This window comes from Macrotis lagotis, chromosome 2 (genome assembly GCF_037893015.1).
Source record: "Macrotis lagotis isolate mMagLag1 chromosome 2, bilby.v1.9.chrom.fasta, whole genome shotgun sequence".
Taxonomy (NCBI): Eukaryota; Metazoa; Chordata; class Mammalia; order Peramelemorphia; family Peramelidae; genus Macrotis; species Macrotis lagotis.
Genome location: NC_133659.1, coordinates 184,381,936 through 184,399,769, shown reverse-complemented (window position 1 = coordinate 184,399,769; position 17,834 = coordinate 184,381,936). Strand labels below are relative to the sequence as shown.

General features: G+C 45.2%; 1 protein-coding gene across 2 annotated transcripts; it reads left to right on the top strand.

The window, feature by feature from the left end:
• The first annotated feature begins 303 nt into the window (after window positions 1-303).
• SPATA20 (spermatogenesis associated 20) lies at window positions 304-12,430 on the top strand. Of its 2 annotated transcripts, none has more exons than XM_074223734.1 (16): window positions 304-650; window positions 2,949-3,098; window positions 3,440-3,504; window positions 4,117-4,271; window positions 4,368-4,511; window positions 4,751-4,952; window positions 5,128-5,258; window positions 5,342-5,446; window positions 5,779-5,853; window positions 5,959-6,168; window positions 6,773-6,965; window positions 7,739-7,907; window positions 8,521-8,732; window positions 10,404-10,603; window positions 11,263-11,343; window positions 12,048-12,430. In XM_074223734.1, the coding sequence occupies exons 1-16, from the start codon at window positions 562-564 to the stop codon at window positions 12,216-12,218; spliced, it is 2,352 nt and encodes a 783-aa protein (XP_074079835.1). In that variant the 5' UTR covers window positions 304-561; the 3' UTR covers window positions 12,219-12,430. The 2 variants fall into 2 exon arrangements, with proteins under 2 accessions (XP_074079835.1, XP_074079836.1); XM_074223735.1 differs by lacking the exon at window positions 304-650 and adding an exon at window positions 2,261-2,369.
• The last annotated feature ends 5,404 nt before the right edge of the window (window positions 12,431-17,834 follow it).

Here is a 17,834-nt window from a genome sequence, read left to right as displayed (position 1 = left end):
ATCCTAACTGTGATACCTAACTACTCGTTTAACCTTGAGCAAGTCACCAGCATTTCTGGGATTCAGGTTCTTCAGATGACCCCCTGTGATGCTGGGATCTTTTTCGTCCAACTGATATCCTTCTCCCTTCTTCGGTCCCTCCCATCCCACCAGTAATCCCACTGTTAGCCACCGGAGGGAGCGCAGACACCAGGGATGGACGCTCTGCCAAGCACTCTCTCCGGGCTGGGGCTGGGAGTCCAGGCTGATGACCCAGCGCGGGCCCGAAGCTGTCCCTCGGAGTCCCAGGGTGGGGGGAGGTGAATGATGGGTGACGGTTGATGACGGCGCAGCCCCCGGCCTCAGCTCCTAGGTGGGATCTTGGAAGTTGGCAGTTCTGCCCATGGGATGCGCAGCCCTGAGGCGCTGGAAGGGCAGGGTCCAGCCGGGCGGCGTGGCTTCAGGGTGGGGGGGCGGGGGACTGAGCCTCAGCCGGCCGGGTCCTCGTCCCTTGTCGGAGGCCCAGGCAGCCGGCCGGGATCCCGGCTGGGGGCCGGTGCCTAATCTCTAAGCTAGAGCAGCATGCTCCGGGGCGTCCAGAGCCTTCTGGGCCGCTGCATCCCGCAGCTGCTGGAGGGGCCGGGGCTGGACTTCACCGCAGGAAGCTGCAGGTATCCTCAGGGCCGCTGCAGGGGAGGGGAAAAACCTCGCACCCTCTGACTCCAGGACCGCCCCAGGTTAAATTTCTAGACTGCTGGGTCTATTCCACCCCCCGGCTAACTGGTGTAGTCTTTTTTTTTCCCCACCAAGATCCATTTCCCCTCCCATCTCTTTTCATCCTCATCCTCTCCCCTCCATCCTACACTCCCAGTCATGTAGGTCCATAATAATGTGGACATTTAGGGGTCATGATCTGATCTGAGACCCCTTGGGACTCCAACTAGAAATATTTGCTCCCCTCCTCTGGGGTCCTTAGAACCATGCCATAGGATTTATAGTTGGAAAGAACCTTCAGAATCATCTACAGGTATATCTCATTTTATCTCATTTTGTTTTATCGCTGGGTTTCTAAGATTTGCATTTTTTTTTTAACAAATGAAAGGTTTGTGGCAACCCAGTGGTGGGCAAGTCTATCTGTACCATTTTCCCAACAGCATGTACTCACATTTTTGGTCATTCTCACAGTAATTTCATGTGATTATCATATTTGTTATGGTGATTTGTGATCAGTGCTCTTTGATGGTACTATTGTCATTACCTTGGGACTCCACAAACTGTCCAATTAAGACAGGGAACTTAATAAATGTTGTGTGTGTTCTGACTGCTCCACCTACTCTCCTCTAGACTTCCTATTTCCTGAGACACAACAATATTGAAGTTAGACCAGTTAATAAAGCTAGAGTGGCCTCTAAATTTTCAAATGAAAGGAAGAGGCAATGGATTGGTGGACTCTATCATCTTCTTTTAAGAAATTGCCATAGCTATCCTGACCTTTAGCAACCACCACCCTGATCTATCTGATCAACATAAGCAAGTCTGATCAGTCATCAACATAAGCAAGACCTTCAGCAGCAAAAAAGATTACAATTCACTGAAGACTTTGATGATAGTTTTCATTTTTGGCAATTAAATATTTTAAACTAAGCTATATACATTTTAAAAGACATTATATCATATTTTCCTAGACTACAGTATTGTGTAAACAACACTTTTATATGCACTGGGAAACCAAAATATTTATGTGACTCATTATTGTAATATTCACTTGTTGAGATGGGCTGGAACAGAACCTACCATATCTTGAAAGAATACCTGTAGTCCAAACTCTTCATTTTATATCTGAAGTAAAAGAGGCCCAGCTAGAGAAAGGGAGTTATTTGTGCAAGGTCATTTGGGTGGCAAATAATGAATTGTAAAAAGTTTGGATGGTAGTGAACAAGAAGGATAAAACCCCATGTTTTAAATCAAGAGCACTTTCCTAATTTCCCCTATAATTATTAGAGGGGCTCCTTTTGGGTAGCTTCTTTTTATATCCAGACTTACCTGGATCTGCTCTTTTCCCTTTGCTTCTAGGATACCCTACCATTGCCACTATCCAATTCCCCTTTCTATTAATAATTCTCAGTTTCTGAGACCCTGTTCATTTTGAAATATATGGTCCTCTGATCTATCCCTAAGCTATTCATTCTCCTCTATTGATTCCTTTGGGTGGGATGGGGGATTGGGAGAATATAAACCCCCCAAACTGACTCTCCTGCCATATATAATCATAGGTTCATAGATATCGAACAAGAAGGGGACCTCTGAGTCACCTCACCTAATCCAGTCCATCTAATCCAGTTTTACAGATGAGGAAATTGAGGACACCAAAAGTGTTCATATAAACAAAGGTAGTAAGAATCAGAAGCAGGATGTAGATCCTAGTCTTGTGACTCCATAGCTAGGGAGGGCTATTTACACTTGTACCACGATGATTAGGGACTGTCTGTCTTAAGTGTTCTGCTCTGAGTTCTGAGTTCCTGAAGAGAAACATAGGTCTCTAATCAAGAGACCCAATGCAATATGGGGGGGAATCTCCCTCTGGTTGGGGGGAGGGAACAGAATCTCCTAGTTCCACCCATTGTGACAACTCTTGTCTCACAAGTCAACATTCCTACCTACACCTGGGATGAAGCTGTAGGGAGCCTAGCCTAGAAAAGGGAATCCCCCCCATGAGTCACCATTCTTCACCCCTTCAAAAACATAAGGGGCCTTCTAAAAACCAAGACATTGACAAGTCCAGAAAGGTGGGTCTGGTTGGTGATAGAAGAAGGGGGCTGGCCTGGGAGCTCAGTATAGGGGAACTGAATATAAGGAGGGCTTTAGGAGTAAACTGCTGGGCATTTCATAGCCTTTATTGGTTGTTCCTTCCCTGAACTCCCAAGCATATATTCTTTTACTTTTTGCTCACTGATGGGTATTTTGATCAGGGGCACAACAGTAAGTGGTCCTATTGCTATGGCCACTGGAGCAAAGGATAATCGACAAAGTCATAACCAGACTCAGCTTCAGGTGCCCAACCGTTTGATCCATGAAAAGTCACCTTACCTACTACAACATGCTTACAACCCTGTGGATTGGTAAGAGCTCCCTGTTATTTCCTCCCCTCAAATCTCACAGCTCCTCTCATTATACCAATATAGTGATGAAGAAACCATAGAGCTTCTTCTACCCCTCAACCCTCAGTTTCTCTTCCTCTATCTTCTATCCAATGAACTGGTGGGGGACTTTCCTCCTGTACCCCTCCTCCAAGCGCATATACCTATCTCCCTCATTGCCTATAGAAGAAAATTGGTCCATATCTCCTGTTTCCTGACATTGCTTTTCTATTCTGCACTCTACAATAACTGGACTATTGAATGATATCTTCCGTACCTGAGGCCCAAGATTCATTGTTCCTCTTTATCTATTTTGTCTCTAGGTTCCCATGGGGACAAGAAGCTTTTGATAAAGCCAAGAAGGAAAACAAACCAATTTTTCTTTCAGGTAATATCCTTCCCTATCCTCCCCTTTAGATCTTACTGGGAAATGGTAGGATAAGTTGCCCTGCTGAGTCATTGGTTTGAGTCAGTCAGCTGGGAGGACATTAATTTTCACTCTTGTCTAGTAGGACTGTGGTTACCTGTCAATTCTGACTATATTTGATTCTCCCATCTGACAATTCATGATTAATTATCTTAGATTATTTTCCTTATCTAAGCCCCTGTTGCCCACCAACTCATCAGTTCTTCCACTTTGGCTCCCCATGCTTTCCATTCATCCCCTCTAACCGATCCTCAATGGCCCTTTACAATGCTTCTACATTACTATTCCACTATTTACCCGCAACTTCCAAATGGAAAATTCTTGAAAGCATGGGTTGTTTCATTTTTGCTTCTGTATCTCTAGCACCTAGCAGAACCTGCCAAATAAAAGGTGCTCAATAAACACCGAATTGGATTGAATGTGATATAATGTAGAGGACTGGCTGTCCTCCCTGGTCAGTCCCCATTGATCTCCCTATTCCAACTGGATAGGGGGATCTGGTCAGTCCCCTTCTGGATAGCCCTTAATGACCTCTGCCACACATACACACACTCTGTCTGGTCATGGGTCTAGTTGGCTATTCAACTTGTCACTGGTGTCATGTGATGGAGGAAGAATCATTCCAGAATAAGGAGATCGGACAGATACTCAACGAGGATTTTGTGAGTGTGAAGGTCGACCGAGAAGAGCATCCTGATGTGGACAAAGTGTACATGACCTTTGTGCAGGTGAGACCTAGGAGTAGGTTTCTTCAGAGGCCAGAGACAGAAGACAGGAAGCTGCTGAAGGCTGCCCCTTAACTCTCTGCTCATCCACTTTCCCAGGCCACCAGCACTGGTGGAGGCTGGCCCATGAATGTGTGGCTGACCCCTGATCTCCAACCATTTGTGGGAGGGACATATTTCCCCCCTGAGGATGGACTTACACGTGTTGGTTTCCGAACTATCCTCCTGAGGATCCGTGATCAGGTAGATGCACATAGGATAGAAGGTGAAAGGAAAGGAAGAGCTGTATAGGTAGAATAAAGAGAGTGATTGGATGGGTTAGGTGGGTGCATGTAGGGAAAGCAAGGAGCAAAAGGTAGGATGGCACCAGAGAGTTTTTAAGTGGGAAATTAGGGAAAAGGTTGGAAGTAGAAAAAAGGGGAAGGTCATGAGGAGAGTCTCCTATACTCCACATTCATTCCCTGAATTTCTTCCCCAAATAGTGGAAACAAAACAGGGGAATGCTGTTAGAAAACAGTCAACGGGTCACAGCCTCCCTGTTGGTCAGGTCTGAGATCACTGTGGGTGACCGGGAGCTACCCCCTTCTGCCTCAGCAGTCTGCAAACGATGTTTCCAGCAGCTAGAAGAGGTCTATGATGAAGAGCATGGTGGTTTTGCAGAGGCCCCCAAATTCCCCACTCCTGGTCAGTGCTTCCTTTCTCCTCCCCTTTCCATTTGACATTTATCCATCTTCTATTCTCCCCATGCTATTCAATGGCCCAGTTTTTCCCCCCATCTTCCTCCAATTGGGATCATAAGGGATCTTGAGCTTCTTCTTGTTTGAACCCCACCTCATCTCTGAGCTCCCTTTCCCTGCAGTGATCATAAGCTTCCTGTTCTCTTACTGGGCTGCTCATCGAATGACCTCTGATGGTTTTCGAGCCCAGCAAATGGCCATGCACTCACTGAAGATGATGGCAAATGGGGGCATCTGGGACCACATGGGACAGGTAAGAAGAAGCAGATTGGGAAGGGTGGAGTGGATCGAGTGGGCTTGGCCAGGTTTTGAACCCTAACACCTTTCTTGTTTTAGGGTTTTCACCGATACTCCACTGACCGTCAGTGGCACATCCCTCACTTTGAGAAGATGCTCTATGACCAGGCCCAGTTGGCGGTAGTCTACTCACAAGCCTTCCAGGTAATCCATGACATTCTATTCCCATGGATATCCAGGTCATTTCTTACCTCCATCATTCCCAAAGACCTTCAGGTTAATTGTGACTTACCTGCCTCATGCACCAGATATTGAGGCAAAGTTTGAATCTTTTGGATAGCTCATTGGTCCTCTTCATTTTCTTAAGATCATCCAAGTCATCCCAAATCTTCAATCTCCTGAACAGTTCCCAGAAAATATCTCTGAAGGGACACCAAAGCCATGCTCTCCTTTTGACCTCTGTGAATTTTTCTTGTTTTATCCAAGAAAACAACACCTTCCTCTCTCCCTCTCCCCCACTATTCCCACCTCTATAGATCACTGGAGATGAATTATTTTCGGATGTTGCCAAAGGCATCCTACAGTATGTAAGCGAGAACTTGAGCCACTCGGTGAGTGCATACAGAAGAATGTGGGTTGGAGCAAAGGAAACTTATTCTGCCCTGTCCCCCAAGACACAAAGGTGTGACAAGACCCCACCCTCCATCTCCCCCTAGTCTGGAGGCTTCTATAGTGCAGAGGATGCAGATTCTGTGCCTGAGGGAGAAACAAAGCCCAAGGAGGGAGCCTATTACCTGTGGACAGTGAATGAGATCAAAGAACTACTTCCAGAGCCTGTGGAAGGTGCTACTGAACCTCTAACTCTTGGTCAACTCTTCATGAAGCATTATGGGGTTACAGAAACAGGCAACATTGGAAGCACTCAGGTGAAGGTCCCAAGGTGGGGTGGGGGAAATATACAAATAAGGTAATTCCTGCCCAATGTGGACCCAGCTTAGGAAGCTATAAGGAGGGTCACAGGTGAGAAGATTATAGATGACATCAATAGAAGATGGTCAATAATGCAAGATCTGTGAGGGTAGCTAAGGTGGATAAGGGACACAAGCAAAGAAATTGTGAAGGATGCAATTGAGAAGGCCAGAGGTAAAGGAGGCTTAGAAGTCTAGGAATGGAGGTGACTATACTATGGCCATGCTTTATCTCTAGGTCCCTCAGGGAGACCCCTGAATACCAAAGTGTAAAGGCTTAGGATTCAAGTCAATATGAAGATGATATGGATTGGGGTGACAGGGTCTTTTTCTTCCCTTTGATTCTAAAGACAGAGTTCTAGTGTGATGCCCATCCTCACCCACAGTTTGGAGGTCTCTGTGGTCTAGAGGATACAGATTCTATACTTGATGAGAGATGAAACTCAGAGAGAGGGCCAAACCTGTGGACAGTGGAGGGGATCCAAGAGCCCTAAATACTAAAGCATAGTGATAGGCCTAGACTTTGTCAAGGTGAGACTATCTTGACATGTGTGTCTCTTAGGACCCCCATGGAGAGCTTCAGGGTCAGAATGTGCTGACGGTGCGGTACTCAATGGATCTCACTGCTGCTCGCTTTGGCCTGGAAGCAGGGACTGTGCAGATGCTGCTAGATACTGGGCGTGATAAGCTCATAGATATCCGAAAACAGCGGTCTCGGCCCCGATTGGACATCAAGATGCTTGCTGCTTGGAATGGTGGGGGAAGGCAGCCCTAGTACCTCTGAGACTGGGGGGGAGGGGAGGCTACTTGTTTTTTTTTAAATCACTTTACCCCATGCACTAGTTACAGAGAAAAGGGCTGAATCCCTGTGGCTTCCTTCCTGGGCAGGAAGGAGGAGTGGATAAAATGAGAGGATGGGTGATGAGAATGGCATAAATCATAGACTCATGGAATGTCAGAGCTAAAAAAGAATACCTCCTAATCCAGCCTCCTCATTTTGCAGATGGAGACCCAGAGACAGAGAAAGAGGAACTATATGGCAGTTATTCCTTTGTAAAAATTTTTGATCCTCCATACCAAAGAAGTCTGAAATTTTTCTTTTTTTTAATGGGGTATTTTACAGCACCCTATTGTCAAATTTGATACTAGGCTCTGTGTCATCTTCAGCTTCTGCAAAACTCTTCCAAAATTCCCATTTAATTTCTTATGCCAACCTTCAACATAGAGAAATTGTGAAGGGCAAAGATGTGATGTGGAAGGGATAACTTGTAAAAAGTATGATAGAGTGGAAGGAATGTTGGATTTGGAATGTTGAACTCCTGGGTTTGATTTCCAGTTCTGCCATTTACCCCATCACTTCTGCATCTCAGTTTTATTATTGACAAAATGAAGATACTAGACAAGATGATTTCTGATGTTCCTTCCAGTTCTAAATCTGTGATCCTCCATACAACCAAACCCACTCCCCACCAAAAAACTCCTACATCCTTCCCTCACATCTTTCCTCTTTCCCTTTTTCTCTTTTCAGGAATGATGGTATCTGGCTTTGCAGTAGCAGGGTCTATCCTGGGCAAAGAGGAGCTGATCAACCGAGCCATTGATGGGGCCAAATTTTTGAAGAGGCACCTGTTTGATGTCAGTAGTGGGAGACTTCTTCGGGGGTGCTATGGAATCATTGGAGGAACTGTGGAGCAAAGGTAAAGGGAGAGAGAGAGAGAGAGAGAGAGAGAGAGAGAGAGAGAGAGAGAGAGAGAGAGAGAGAGAGAGAGAGAGACAGAGAGAGAGAGAGACAGAGAGAGAGAGAGAGACAGACAGACAGAGAGAGAGAGAGAGAGAGAGAGAGAGAGAGAGAGAGAGAGTAGCAGGGCATGGGTCCTCCAAAGAATGATGGATTGAGGCAAAGTTTGGGATAAAGGAGGAGCTCAGTTGGGTAGTATGGAGAATGTGTGGAGAAGATTCCATGAACCTGGAAGGATTTAGAAGAACACTACTTTCATTCTGGATCCACAGAAACAATCCATGAGTAGATTTCAGGGGGTTCAGGTCTTGGATGGGATAAAAAAGATTAAATCTTTATTTTTACTAATCTCTAAAATTTAGCATTTCCTTTCATTATGAATTTTTTTTAAAAAAAAGAACTTTATTCTGAGAAAAGTTCATAGACTTTACCAGACTATTAAAAGAGCCCATGACACAGAGTCAAGAATCTCTGCCATTGATCATGCTAACTAGCCAATTCACTCACATTCCTATTATCTCCTCCCCCACCTTCATCTACATAGCCTCTCACTTTTTCCCTCCTTCCCCTAGTTCCTCACAGTTCTGGGGCTATCTGGAAGACTATGCCTTTGTGATCCGGGGCTTGTTGGACTTGTATGAAGCTTCCAGGGAATCTTCGTGGCTGGAGTGGGCACTGAAGTTGCAGGATGTGCAAAACAGGCTCTTCTGGGACAACCAAGGAGGCGGCTATTTCTGCAGTGAGGTTGAACTGGGAGGCAACCTCCCTCTTCGGCTCAAAGATGGTCAGTAAGGGGAAAGCAACCAGGCAAGACCCTGTAAGAGTTCCCCTAGAGAGGGGGTGCTGTATAATCACATAATCCCAGCAAACCTCAGCCGAAAAAGGGGGATAATAATAATTCTATCTGTAGGTGGTTGGCAACACTGAATAGGATAATGTTTGCAGGGGTTTCAGAAATTTCCAAGTCCTTAACATACATTGGTCTTTCCATCTATATGAGATTTCAGCAACCAGAGGCAACATGGTGGCACAGTTAGGAGAGCTGATCCTGAAGTCAGAAAGATCTGGGTCATTTCTGACCCAGATTGGTTAGGAATCCTGGACAGCCCCTTCTCCTTAACATCTTAGTGCTCTCCTCAAACATATTAAGACTCTTAAACTGCAGAGAAGGCACCAACCTACGAAGTGGAATTCATTAAATGTCCCCAGTGTTCATTAAATCAAAAAGACACAGGTATAGTCCCTCCTGCTAGTATTATATCTAAAAACAAACTCACACTTATGTACACATACACATATTCAAAATAGATACAGAAATATAGTCATATAGAGAACTATATATGTTATATATTATGGGTGTGTATACACAGCTATATAAATTTATATACTTGTATTTATATATAGGCATATATATGTTTATGTGTATGTGTTTGTATTTATACATACATATAGAATATATGTATGTATGTATGTATGTATATACATGTTTATATTTATTTAAAAAGTTAATGAAATACTTGGTAATTAAGGCAGTCAAAAGGCTGTCATAGTTATGACCATGAGCACACATATAGATACACACAGACATAATCATATCTTAAACTCACAAACAAATTGGGCAGAGACACCACTATAGATGTGTATATACACACACACACACACACACACAAACACACACAGAGTCATGCGCTTATAGATAGACACAGGTGCAGATACAAAAACCCATAAGCACACACAGGCACTGAGGTACACATACTTAAATAACGTATATGCATGTACAAATATACAAGCATCCTGTGCTGATTCAGCCATAAGAACAGACAATAGTCTCAAAGACAGGAGACAAGCAAGTCTTTGTATGCATGTGTGGGTATGGTCCTAGAAGAAGGTAGCAACAAATATATAACAATTTTTTGAAATTGTTGTTCAGTCATTTAGTCATATCCAACTCTTTGGGAGCCCCTGAAGACTATCACACCAATACTCTCCATGGTTTTTCTTGGCAAAGATACTGGAGTGGTTTGTCATTTCATTCTTCAGAATATTAAGGCAAACAATAACATAGCTAGTAAGTTTCTGAGGCTGCATTTGAACTCAGGACATCCTGACTCTAGGCACACACACAGATACACAGACACACACACATGAGATACAGGTCATATGCATGCATGCATATAGATCTCCTATAAGAAGGTGAGAATATATAAATATATAATATGTATCCATATATACTTATAGTCCTATAAGAAGGGGAATATTTTCCTTGTGGTTTCATACCTCTGAAACAGATCAGAGCCCAACTTGCCTGAACCCCTTTCCCATCTTTCTTCTTTTCCCCTGTCAGTGCTTTTGCCCCAGGGCTCCCTACAGGTGGAAATACTTGGGAGGGGTTGGTTCTAGGTCTTTTTCCAGGGTTCTATGACAAGCCCTTGCTTCTTCCTTTTCACTCTCCCAGATCAGGATGGCTCAGAGCCCAGTGCTAATTCAGTGTCTGCCCACAACCTACTGCGGATTAATGGCTACACTGGCCGAAGGGACCCAGTGGACAAGTGTGTCAAACTGCTGACTGCTTTCTCTGATCGACTTCAGAGGGTCCCTGTGACACTGCCAGAGATGGTCCGGGCCTTGAGCCTTCAGCAGCAGTCAATGAAGCAGGTATGGGTGGGATGGGATCTTGAAAGCAAGAAGATCTGAGAGGCAAGGTCAGAAAAGCTAGGGATTCCTTTGGGAGCGTTTGAGTCCAGGAAGCTCAAGAGGGAAATAGTCAAGGGTGGAGGGACCCCAAGAGAAAAGCCTGGACCCCTCTCCTGCCTCTGAGACTTTAATGTATCCTTTTTTGCCTGAATCAGTACAAGATTGCTTGTATATTTGAATATGTATGTATGTTATTTAGGTATGTGTAGCTCGGGGCCTGTGGATGCATTTGTGTATATCTACATCTATGTGTGTGTCCATGTGTATATACACATTTCTGTAGTTGTGTCTGGGGCCTATTTGTGAGTTTAGGGCATGGGTATGTCTGCGGGTTTCTGTGTGTGCTCATAGCCATGGCTGTGACAGCCGGCAGCATTTTGGCTCTGCCCTAATTACCAAGGATTGTATTAGAATACAATCAAAGCAGCTGGTCCAGACTGTCCCCATTCTTGGCTTTCCTCCCCTTGCTTTAAGGGACCTGGGAATCCTCTCCTGAGGCCTGACCCTTGCTGGGAAGGGGAGGAGAAGAGAACCACAGCCAGAGAACAAGAGAGTAAGAATTTCAAATGAGGTCTTGGGCCTTTAAGATCACTGGGTAATTCACCACATACTCTCAACAGATTGTCATCTGTGGGAGCCCCCAGAGTCAAGACACCAAGGCTTTGATCGACTGTGTCCACTCAGTCTATGTGCCCAACAAAGTAAGCTTGTTATCCTCCTCCCCACCCTGTTTTCCATTAAACACTACCAGCTTAGCCAGCAGAAACCTCATTTTGGGTCCCATCAAACTTTTTTTTTTTGAGGGGGAATCTATAATTTCTCCACTGTAGGTAACATATCATGAAAAAACTCCCTTTGTATATGTAATTCAGCAGCTATTCTCCAATTTTGAGTCTTAGAGAATGGTCTGGGATTCAGAAAGGCTAGTTAAGAGATTTGTCCCGGGGTCACAAAGCAAATTTGTGTCTGAGGCTGAACCCAAGTCCTAGGTCAGCGCTCTATCCACTCAATTTGATACCTCTCCCCATCAAATCAAATAGGGAAGAAATAAATCTGAGATTGCTGGTGAAAAAAAAATGAAGGTTGCTTGTTGAATTAACAATAGCTCCTCTATGGGGATCTCCAGTGAATCCCTGCCCCTTTCTGGGCCTCAGTTTTCACATTTTTCCATTGAGATCATAGACTAGGTCATCTCTAAGGTCCTTTTCCAGTTTTGAATTCCTCTAATCTTGTGATGGAGTAAAATGGAGAAATTGGCTGGAACACAGATTAGCTTGGACCCCCCCTACCCCCTGCCCCCCAGCCAGCATCTCCTGTCCCTTCTGAGCTCTGTCTCTTCCTCTGTTAGGTCTCACTGACTCACTCCAGAATCTCTCCCCCATCCCCTGCTTTTCCTTTATCTCAGGTGTTAATCCTCTATGATGGAGAGCCTTCCAGCTTCCTTGTCCGACAGTTGCCATTCCTGGTCAGGCTTCAAAAGGTAGAGAGCCAGGCTACAGCTTATGTATGTGAAAATCAGGCTTATTCCTTGCCTGTCACAGAACCTGCTGAACTTCGAAAACTGTTGCTCCTGTGACTGACAGATCTCTGATCAAGGGCCCTTGGGGCTCTAGATGGGGTCGATAAATGAATCCAGAAGGAGGGGGCAGTCAAAAGTGGGACACTGACTCAACAGGAGCCCTGTACCATCTATTGTGGCCTCACAAGGTGATTCTCCTCCTAATGCCCCCTAACCTGCTGACCCTAAGGTGACCCTATGGACTCCATGGAATAAACCCCTGGGCCCCATCAGTTTTCTGCAGTGACCTTGGGGGCAATTTGGGAAACTTCTCTTCTGGGGAGAGGAGGAGGGAGGGGGTAGTTTAGAATCCTAATCCTTTCCCCTGAGAGTATAAGGGTATTCCTAGTTCACAGATCCACCATTTCAAACTTAGGGGTGAACCACATGAGTTTCCACTTCAGACACTTATCCTACTGCTTCCTCTTCCTCTTAAGATGTTTCCTTTTGTTATCCATACATCCATCTATCCAGTCACAGAATATCAAGGTTGAAAGGGACTCAGGGATCATAGGTTCTAGAACTAGAAGGAACCTAGTCCACTCAAGCCTTCCAATGATATGGCATTCCCTAAATTCCTAAGATTCTATTTTGGAACAGCACCGATTACTAGGGCATTTTAGTTTCTATCAAGCAGAGTTCTCTGTCCTTCAAAAATTCCCACCAGTGTCATTAGTTCCAACTTCTAAAACCAAGTAGAACATGCTCCTCAAGTTGGGGGAAACAGAAGCTGGGTGTGGACAAAACTCAATCCAACCCAGGGAAGATGAAAAAATTAATAGAGATAGGATGAGGACTCCAATGTCCCACATCCTTGCATTTATACTCTGGAAACTAGGAAGTTAGAGCCTGGACACTGTGGTACCATGCATGAAATGCACACTGGATTTGATGTCAGAAGATTTGTGTTCATTTCACCTTTTATGGCTTGTGTGATCTTGGACATGTCCCCTAACCTCTTTTAGCTTTCATTTCCTCTTCTGTAAAACCAAGGGTTTGGACTAGATAGACTCTGATGTCCTTTTTAGCTCCAAAGCTATAACCCTATGATCAAGGAGCCTAACAAGGGAACGATTAATGGAAAAATTATTTCCTTTCAGCCTTCAACCCTACTACTACCACCACCATCATCATTTACCACCACCACCACCAAAACCACTACCAACACCACACCACCACCACCACTATTCCTCCTGCAAGGCTGTTGGACCTTCAGGTTGGGAAGGAAAGTAGGGAAGATCACATTAGAACTGACTGGGGGTAGACCAGAGGTCCTTGAGTGGGAATGACCTTAATTATCTCCCCACTGGAGCAGAGCCTCTCTCCTTTTTTCATCCTTAGATTACTCTCTCTCCTTAGTGGAGTCTTAGCTCTGAACTCAGGGTTTCTGGGGAGGAGGGGAGGTTAAGGGAGAAGGGAAAAGAACACCTGGCAGAGAGATGAAAAGGGGGAGGACAAAGGGATGTGTGGCTCTGGGGAACTCCTTCTGTTATCCTTCCAGCTAGTCCTTCCTTCTTTCTTCTTTCTGTACTCCTGTAGACCTTCTTAGCATCTCTTCTCTCTGACCCAAGACTTCAGTGAGTATTGTCTTGAGAACTGGATGGGGGTGAGGCAAAGAGCGCGAGAGTAGCGAGGAAGGGAGTGCTTGGCTGTTATTCAAGGAAAGGGCTCATAAGCCTTCAGTTTAGGAAGGTAATCTGTGCCCAACCTCCCTTTTCTTTGTAGTTGGATGAATTGGAGAGAAGGGGAGAATAAGATATCCTTATAGAACCCTTTATTTTTAAAAAACTGAATGACAACCTCATTTGCATATGGCTTGGTGCATTATGGGAAGTGTCCAAATCCTTTCAAGCTGCTGGAAAGAAGGAATCTTAATGAGCTCAGCAACCAACATGCTTATTTCCCCCAAAGCTTTTCTTCTGTCTTGACATGGCCAACCTGAGATCTGGGTTATCCCGTTTGCCTTCACATTTCATTCTCAGATCCTGCTCTGATCTGATCTAGTGTTTGCCATTCAAGAAGCCCTAGCCACCTACTTCAGTAGGAGTCCATCATTCTTTTATATCTGTTGTCCTTACCTGCTTTCTAGTTCTGAGATCTTTCCTTCCCTTCCCCTTTCCCTCCCCACATAGGCTCCTGATGCTCTCTAGACAGCCTCTCTATCATGAGGAAAGGCAGAGCCCTTACTTGACCTGTAGTCAAGAATATTTGGGTTCAAATCCTAGTGTGACCTTGGAAAAGTCACTTCACTAGTCTAGGCATCTGTCATTTTCCTTGAAAAATGAGGGGTTGGGGGCAGTTGGGTGGCACAGTGGATAGAGCAGTGGCCCTAGAGTAAAGAGGACCTGAGTTCAAATTCGACCTCAGACACTTAACAATTACCTAGTTGTGTGACCTTGGGCAAGTCACTTAACCCCACTGCCTTGCAAAAAAAAATGAGGGGTTGGGTCAGATGTTGACTAAAGTCCTCCCTGATTCTCTAGGGGATCCTCAGTACCCTGCTGAACCCTTTCCTGGGAATTTAGGAATGGATGATAAGTGACTTATAGGTAGGGAAGACAGATCAGGAAATGTTTTATCCATGTGACACAATAGGAAAAACATTTACTTTGAAGCTTAAGACCTGGTTTTGAACTGCAGCTGTGGCATAGAAACTCGCTTAGTATCACATCAGCTCTCTGGACCTCTCTTTCTTCCTCTCAAAAATGAGGAGCTTTGACTAAATTATCTCTCAACTCCAATTCTTATGATTTTTGAACATTGTATGACCTCTTTCCTCCCCTCCCCTCCTGTTCCCTTTTTTCTCCCTTATTCTCCTTTTGTGTCATCTCTTCTCTCCTCTCTTCACTCCTCATCCACTAGACCAGAGAAGGGAGAATCATAGGGCTTTAGATATAGAAGTGTCCTCATACTTTCTTGTAAACAGCACAGGAAGTGATAGCTAGAGGGGACAGGGGTTGGGGAGCCAGAACACTAGAGATAGGAGGAGATAGGAGGGAGCTCTGGAGGAAAGAGAATAGCTGGGTGGGGGCAGCTGCAGCCTAGGTTCTCTATTGGCTTGATCTATGATCAGCCTTTCCCTATCTGATTGCTCTGTCAAACCTCTTTCCAATTCACTTTGAACTTCAGAGACCTGTGTTGATGTCAGGAAAAAGGAGAAATGATACAAGTGGGGAATGGGGTGACTCAAAAATGATGATTGTTACCTGAGTTCATAGCAAAAGGAGAAACAGATCAGAGATAGACTGAGAGAACAAAGAGAAGACTGAGCTATCCCTGGAGAGAGTATAGGTGACAACTGACACAGATGGTCACTGGAGTTGGAGGGGGGATGTCATGGTTATACTTGGGGATCTGGGACCTATGGTGCTGACCACTGAGCCCATCTGGAGGGGATTAGGGTTCTGGCCAACATGGTCAACTATCCTCTTTCGGGCCAGAGCCTACTCCATGTAGCCAGGAAATGCAGGAGGATGGCTCCAGCAGGGAAACCGGCAGAGTAGACAGCAGAAGCAGTGAAAACATATATCTAGTACATGTCTCATACCCTTGCCATATGGGGTTCTGCTTGGCACCAATCTAGTGAATGCCCCTAGGGCATAGACCTTGGGGACAAGTGGAGTTTGGGGGAAGTTGCTTCTTCTCCCTATACTAAAGCTTCAGGGAAACATACAATTTGGTATCCTTCACCATCTGCTTCTAGAGGTCTTTTTCCTTTCATTGCCCCCTTTCTACAGCTTTTTTTTTTTTTTTTTTTTTTTTTTAGGATTTTGCAAGGCAAATGGGGTTAAGTGGCTTGCCCAAGGCCACACAGCTAGGTAATTTTTAAGTGTCTGAGACCAGATTTGAATCCAGATACTCGACTCCAGGGCTGGTGCTTTATCCACTGCGCCACCTAGCCACCCCTCTATATCTCTTCTTGAGTACAAACTGTTTTCGTTTGAAATGCTATTGATTTGGCACTTTCTATAGGATTTCTACAGGAAGAGATATGAAGGATATTCAAGATGCAGGGGACAATTTAAGCCAAGACACGGAAGTGAGGAAGCATAGTATTGCCTGGGGGATGGAGAATGAGTGATTTGGTTTGGACTGGGCTGTGACATAGTGTAGTGAAAAGGTATATATGGAGGAAGTAAGTCTAGAAAGGTAGGTGGGAGGCCAAAGAACCTGGAATATATTCAGGAAAGAATGGGTAGGTAGCTATTGAAGTTTTTTGAGTGAGTCCATCATGTGATTAGAAGCATTTGGAAAATCTGATTGGACTGCTCATGGATCTCTAAACTGACCAATCTCATCAATTCACACATTATGGGGAGCTGCTTATTCCAGCTTTGTCTCCACCTCCCAGTTCATGTCAGCTCACCTGAGTGACATCCCACTCTTCATTTCTGGAGTCAGAGCTGAGTCTATAGGGAAATTTAAGGTCTTGAGGCTTGTCATCTCTTGGGGTTGAGTATAAGGGCAAGGGTCAGATAATGCCCCTAATACTGATCAATAATCATGGATACTGAAGGAAAGTATTTCAGAGGAAGTTCCATGGAGCAAGTGAGAAGTGGGGACAAGATAGTTCCACAGACTGAAGACTGGGGAAGAAAGTAAGATGTACAGATAGTACCAACTATTAGAGAACAGGTTTTTTCCTTCTAGATTTGTTGGGATATTTATCAGTGGTGAACTATGCAACAAGAAAAGTCAAGAGAATGATGGGGAAGAAGGGGGGGGGTGACTAGAAATTTCCAGAAAACTCCATCTCTCTTGGAACTTGGCACTCCTTAAAAGCAGGTAAAGATTCCTATCTGAGCTTTCCATTACAGGTTGGAAAGTGTTTATAGAGCAAATCAGAGCTTTTGGGGGGCTGAGTTTCCTCTGTAAAAGAAATTAAGCTAAAATCTGAGAGTGCTTCCAACTCTTATGTATGAAGCTTTAAGACTCGAGCACTTACTCTTTTTGTTAATTAGGGGTTGCGCTAAATGGTCTTAGAGTTCTTATGTCATCGTTATCTGCCTGAACCTGTCACTGGACTCGGTACCTGGGGACTAGGTAGGATGGTAAGGTAGTAAGGGGTGGGTGGGCGGATAGAATGGTGTCAGTAGGGGGTGAGTAATAGCTAAGCCAACTTGAATGGGTCTAGGTCACATCTGCGCTAGATCTCCCCTTTTCTTAGTATCCCCCCCACCCCACCCGGTGCCCTTAGAGACAGGCCTACCTACCCGAGGGAGCTGCTGAGAAACGGGGCGCAGGGCGGGAGCGGCGACCGCTGCAGGAGGGGAGGAGGGAGGCAGAGAAGGAAGGCGGGAGGGGGGAGGGAGGAGAGGAAGCTAGCGGCCGAAGTTACCCTCCCCCGGGAGCCGCTGCTCTAAAAGGAAAGGTGTCAGCCTCGTCTCCTAAATCAGAAATAATCATCCCCATAAAGGATGACATCCTCCGCCCACCCCCAGCGCGGGCTTGAGTTGAAGACACTCCGGCCTTTGGAAAGCGGAGCAGCTGCTCGCTCCCTGCCTGGGAGAGGGGGAGAGGCTGGGGAACTGCTCATTAGCATTAAGTTTAAATGAGTCCGTCCTCGTTTGCATACTTCTATAGAGCTCCATTTCTGCGGAAGGGCAACTGGGGAGTCGACGGCGCAGACGCCCT